At 38.2% G+C, this 5,581-nt stretch overlaps 1 protein-coding gene across 1 annotated transcript; it reads right to left on the bottom strand.

Moving 5' to 3' along the window:
* Positions 1 to 918: 918 nt before the first annotated feature.
* LOC127875994 (Krueppel-like factor 8) lies at positions 919 to 5,360 on the bottom strand. The gene is made up of 3 exons (XM_052420809.1): positions 5,085 to 5,360; positions 2,898 to 4,056; positions 919 to 2,587 (listed from the first exon to the last, which is right to left on the bottom strand). Exons 1-3 carry the CDS (start codon positions 5,199 to 5,201, stop codon positions 2,340 to 2,342), a joined length of 1,524 nt encoding a protein of 507 aa, XP_052276769.1. The 5' UTR covers positions 5,202 to 5,360; the 3' UTR covers positions 919 to 2,339.
* Positions 5,361 to 5,581: the final 221 nt, after the last annotated feature.

Here is a 5,581-nt window from a genome sequence, read left to right as displayed (position 1 = left end):
GTATTGATAACTGTTTTGAATAACAATCAAAGGATCTATACTGGTTAGAGACATTTGCTTTGTAGGTTCTTCAGGCTGCATACAGACACCCTCAGCCAGTGCTCCTACTAGAAATCAAGGGGGATTTGATAACAAGTAGTAAATCGAGTAATTTTGTGAATATACAGCATTTTATACAATTTAATTACGATTCGCACAAAAACGGGACATCAGAACTGACCCTTTTGTCATTGAAGACCAGAGTTATAATTTTGACCCAGTGGCTCACAGCTGTTGTCATAATACTTACATTATATGTTTTGATTTCGCCAAAGCGACCGACACAATTTAATCATGAAAAAACTGTCAATGGGATGATGAAAACTTTTGGCTTAATTTACCTTTTTGCGCAACCGAATACGTATCTTGAATCTAAACAATACTATTCGTGGTAGAATGTACACGTACGGCAGTATCCTACTGCGAACAGGCGTTTTTCTTCACGCATTTCGTAGTATTCGGAATTTCCAGCTATCGACTATCCTCTTTCGGTTGATCTTTTTTTGCGTTTAAATCAATTGATTTGAAAAATCTTTATTTTATGCTCAAAGATTGTGCGGATTTACAGTACAATTTACTGTACATGAAATTGCAATGTCATCGTAAGTTAGTTTATTAATTTCGCAGGGTCATATTTGCTCTTTTTTTTAAGACATCGACTTCGTGCTCTTGTGGTTGTTAGAAAATTACCCATGAGCAATCTTCTCTGAGAAATATTAACATTTACCGTTCGATGCGTCATTATTTTTAATAGAATTTTCTTATGTTTGAAATATAACATGCTACTGTGTTCTTCTTCAAGCTTCTGCGTATTCAAGTTTTCATGGCAACTACAGTCTGCATAGTAACAAGCGACAGGAACGTAAGCACAAACAAGTATTTTGTGTAAAAATATCAAGTTTATTTTTATTTATAATAAACGCAATACTTACAAGCACTTATAATGACAAAAATATAAAACAGTTATTTTAAAACGAGAACAGTCATTTTCGTCTTAAAAACGTAACAACAGCAAATAAAAACGTTGAATGTACTAACATGACCCACGCATTTCTAAGTGAAAACGGTGGGAAATACCACTGTACATGTTTTTCTTAGTCAACATAGAGGTGAAAAAGGAAATGTAAAGAATACAGATTTGTTGGAATCTAAATCTGCATTTTAAGGTTATGCGTATTATTGGAACATGCCTTTTGGAATTTAATTCCTAGGTATAAAACGAGCGATGTGAATTTACATCAAATAGCACATTTCCCATGATATGGCGATAGTTAAGGTGAAAGCACTGAAAAGCAGGTGGATAACACATATATCACTGAGACTCAAACATAGCAGGACAAACTGTGCGAAACAAGTAAAGAGAAAACTTTAAAATAGAACGTTAACAAACACTGGAATTCTAGGGGCTTGAAGTAGAGAGCTTGATATAACAAATGAAATGGAAAATCTTTTTTTTTCTTGTTCGTCTAACGGTGTCGAATCAAGAAAATCGGCCTCCATTTGAAATTGAGCAATAAATAACATATATTCTACTATTAACTATGTGTAATGTACACATACATACAAGAATCATAGCAATATTCTTGTGACATTGTGACAAAAACCACAAAACAACAGTATGGCTTCAAGATAGTACAAAAGAACTAAGAAAATGAAAATATTGATGCGAGGATTTTACTGTGATATGTTCATTCAGCGTATGGTCTTGAAACATATAAACAGCGCGTGTAAACTCAAAGACAGCCAAAAAAGCTTAAAACACAAATGAATAAAGACCACTTTTAAACACAGAACAAACATCAACAATATTCACTAATAAGTACAATAGCTAAATAGATAAATATCCAACAAGCACATAAGCACAATATCCATATGTTACAAAAATGAAAATTATCAAACGTTCCTGAACAAATAGACTTTAAAAATCGTTCAACCAAAAACAAATCTATCACAATTCTTTCCGCCAGTCAACTTTGGCTGAAAATGAAACTTTAGCTCATCAAACGCCCAATTGTTCAGCAATTAAACCGCATGGCTGCCTTTACTTGTGAACACCGTCACCCAACAATTCCATTGCCGTCGCCTGATCGTCGCGTGGCGTGCATGCAACCAAATCAGTCCAAATGTTTCTGTACCATCAGTCAAACAAACAGACAAATTGGAAATGTTCCAAATCTGAGTCTTATGCCATCAGGCTGTTTGTTTCTCGTCCCCCAAGTTAGGTTCTCGTGCGTTGCCTAACAATCAAATGCCTCCGTGTCAGAAAATCCTTCGTCCGAATCGCCGGACTCCTTTGATAGTCACTTTCCCTTGGGTTCGTGACGTTTATTGTGCAGTGCCAAGTGGTCAGAGCGCGCAAAACTGCGATCACATGTCTTGCACTGAAACGGCTTGGAACCAGTGTGCTTCCGGATGTGACGTGTCAACTCATCCGAGCGTGCGAACCGCCACTGACAGCTCTGAAAATGGCATTTGTAGGGTTTTTCGCCCGTGTGAATTCGCTGGTGAGCTTTCAGATGGGAGCTTTTTGTGTAAGCTTTGCGGCAACCTGAAATCATAACATAAATAAACACTAAGTAAACAGACAGAAAATATACGTTCTATGTTATTTTGCTTAGGTGGATCGTGTTGTATACTGTATTTGCAGTGTTAAGATGACGTTATCCAGTTCAACAAGCACAACATGCCTGTTTATTATCTGAGTCAGCATGATACGAATTACGTAACGATGACTAATTGGCGGAAGCTTGATCAAATATCGGTATGTTCCCGACGTAATTGACACGGGATATTGGTTAAAATCTTAAATGGTATACAATAATTACATATAACAAAAACTGATATGGTTAAATGCCTACCAGGAAATTCACAGAAGTGAATTCGACGTTTTTCCAAGTCGGGGTTGTTTTTCCGGTTGTATTTAATAGTCGAGCACCCTGGATGGGTCTTCTGGGGTTTCTTGGATGAATTGTGGTGTCCCATCGACTGCGGCGACAACGACATCGGACTCATACCAAGCACATTAAGGGGCAACTGCATGTGACTCTGGAGCATGCCCGGGTAGGGGGGCGGCGGGGTCCGCCGGACGTCCCCGAATGCCGTTCCGGGACTGCTCGGCTGAGAATCGGGAGGCGTCGGCATCAAGACGGGAACTGTGTGAGGGGGCGTCGACCCGACGCTGAACTGGTGACCAAGAGGGGAGTGGCTTTTCAGCTCTCCGGCTGAGCTGTAGTGAGAGACAAACTGGACTAGAGGAGAGGGCGAGGACAGGATTCTCTGGGGAACGGGAATATTCAGGGACTTCGGTCGGTCAGAGAAAGAGGTTGAGTTGTATAGCATGCAGCTAGATGGATTTTCTTGTTTGATGTGCGAGTCATCAAAGTCTTTGCTGTTGTACTGACACGACGGTTTCTCGCTCGTGTCTTCGATTTTAATAACAGGCACAGCGGCAATGTCAGTGTCCATTTCATTATCGCCATTATCGTCAGTAATGTCAATACTGGCCCTTATATTTTCCCACAGAGAAACACTGGGTATTGCACTCACGCTATGTGTGGTCGTCGTCAGAACTGACGTCGTCGGGTAACGTTTCTCTGAACTTGCTGACACGAGGCTGCTATAATCGTTAACGAATGTTGCATCCATATCGAACCCGTTCTGAAACTTGCTGGCCTGCAAACTTGGCGCTTTAGTGGTGTCCTGTGGCAGTTTAGGACTGGGCAATTCCTTCCCGAAGAATTCGTCAACCAACGACGACGACGTCCTTCTGGGTCCCCCAATCGCGTGCTGCATTATCTGTTGTCGAGTCGCGTTCAAGAGACCAGTCCTCAGCATGCTGATATCAGCGCCCCTTGAGAATCCCGCCGACAGCATCTTCTTGGCCGCCTGCAGCTCTGGCGTGTCCTTTGAGTCCCCGAAAAACTCGTCCACCAAGGACGAGCTTTCCCGACGCGTGGGTTTCCCATTCGGTATGTCGAGGAATGTGATGTACCGCTCTAAATCGTCAGCTGACTTGCACTGAAAATGCACAGGTTTTCATATTTGGAACGCGTTTTGACGTAAATTCATAAAACCTCGTTCATCCATACGTGTTCGTTCATCCATACGTGTTAACGAACACAGCAATTTTATTTATTTATAAAATACATGTAATCCAGAGAACGTGATTTTTTATTATTTCCACATTACACAAATTATAATCAAACTGCACTTATTTATACGAAAAAATAAAACGCCTACGTGAAAAATAGCGAAAGCGCTATTCGTGTAAAGTTCAAAGGGTACAAAGAGTCGACCAATCAAATGCGCGATTACGACATAGCCAATAATAAACGTTTTTCTTAAGTGCGTTAATTACTCAAAGTGAAAGGAATAAGAAGAAGTCGTGATTTAAGATTGGAATCAAACTTTTAACGTTCCGTCAGACATACAATTACCCAATACGTTTAGAAAACACAATTGGCGAAAATCAACGTGAAAATTCAAATGTTCGCATGACCTACTTCTTCATTCATGAAGACATTTCAAAATGGCGCATGTTCATTCATAAATTTTCTTACACCATCCGTCAACAATTATGAAAAATCTCAACTTAATAAATGTCGTGTAAAAGCAATCATATTGTTTATATTATAACTTAATGAAGAACGGAACAAATAATGTTAATTATGACGTTTTAGGCGAAGATATCGCTGAGAGCTTCAAACAACGGTTTGATATCAGAATCATATCAATAGCATTCCGGTTAATCATTTTCGTGTGTCTGATATGTGGCACAGTTACGATTTCAATTATATTTGTATTACTAATGAGAATAAGATCTTTTTAAAATAAAACTCACAAATAATAATTAAAATAATAACTAAAGTTATATAATAAGGTATATTTTAAATATTAAATTCATACAATTAAAATTACACAATTAAAGCATATTGTCTTAATTGTCTTAACTTTTGTTGCACGTTCTATATAATATATTTTATTAATGTATTAATTACGAACTATTTACAATATTTTTCACCATAAATATTTGTTATAAAACTTACTGATTCGGTTCTCGGTAGCCTTAATTCTGCCGGAGAAAGAAAACAGTCGTCGTTATCGGGAACAATTTGATCATCGTAAACTTCACTTTCGAGAGACATGAAACAACTATCCGCCATTACAGAATTACACAAAATAAAACGTCTCTTCAATAAGTTCCTCTCATAAAAGAATCACTACTAATGTCGTTCCAATATTGTCGTTCAGTTGTTTTATACACGAGTTATTAATCGGACTTCTCTCTGCTTCGTTCTTCGTCCGCTCGTTTTATGAATGAACTGACGTCACGCCCGGGATTATATAGTTAGGTCAATCTAAAAATAGTACAACGGCCGCGTAGTAAAATTAGCTCCGCCTAAATTGATCGTTTGCCAGCTGCTTGCAGCGAATAAATGTTTAAAGTTGTCTTTTTTCTTCTGTTATATAATAATTGCAAACAATTATTGATTTTACTACTAAGATTTCAATAATATGCAATACATATGGTTACATTTTTCTT

Source organism: Dreissena polymorpha, chromosome 4 (assembly GCF_020536995.1).
Source record: "Dreissena polymorpha isolate Duluth1 chromosome 4, UMN_Dpol_1.0, whole genome shotgun sequence".
Classification (NCBI taxonomy): domain Eukaryota; kingdom Metazoa; phylum Mollusca; class Bivalvia; order Myida; family Dreissenidae; genus Dreissena; species Dreissena polymorpha.
This window is presented reverse-complemented; position numbering and strand designations above follow the sequence as displayed.

Excerpts from the sequence above, each read along its gene's own strand:
- LOC127875994 (XM_052420809.1), bottom strand. The coding sequence starts at position 5,201 with ATGGCGGATAGTTGTTTCATGTCTCTCGAAAGTGAAGTTTACGATGAT. Across the intron at positions 4,057-5,084 it reads GGCTACCGAGAACCGAATCA|TGCAAGTCAGCTGACGATTT; the intron begins GTAAGTTTTATA and ends GTGCATTTTCAG. Across the intron at positions 2,588-2,897 it reads TCACTTCTGTGAATTTCCTG|GTTGCCGCAAAGCTTACACA; the intron begins GTAGGCATTTAA and ends TTATGATTTCAG.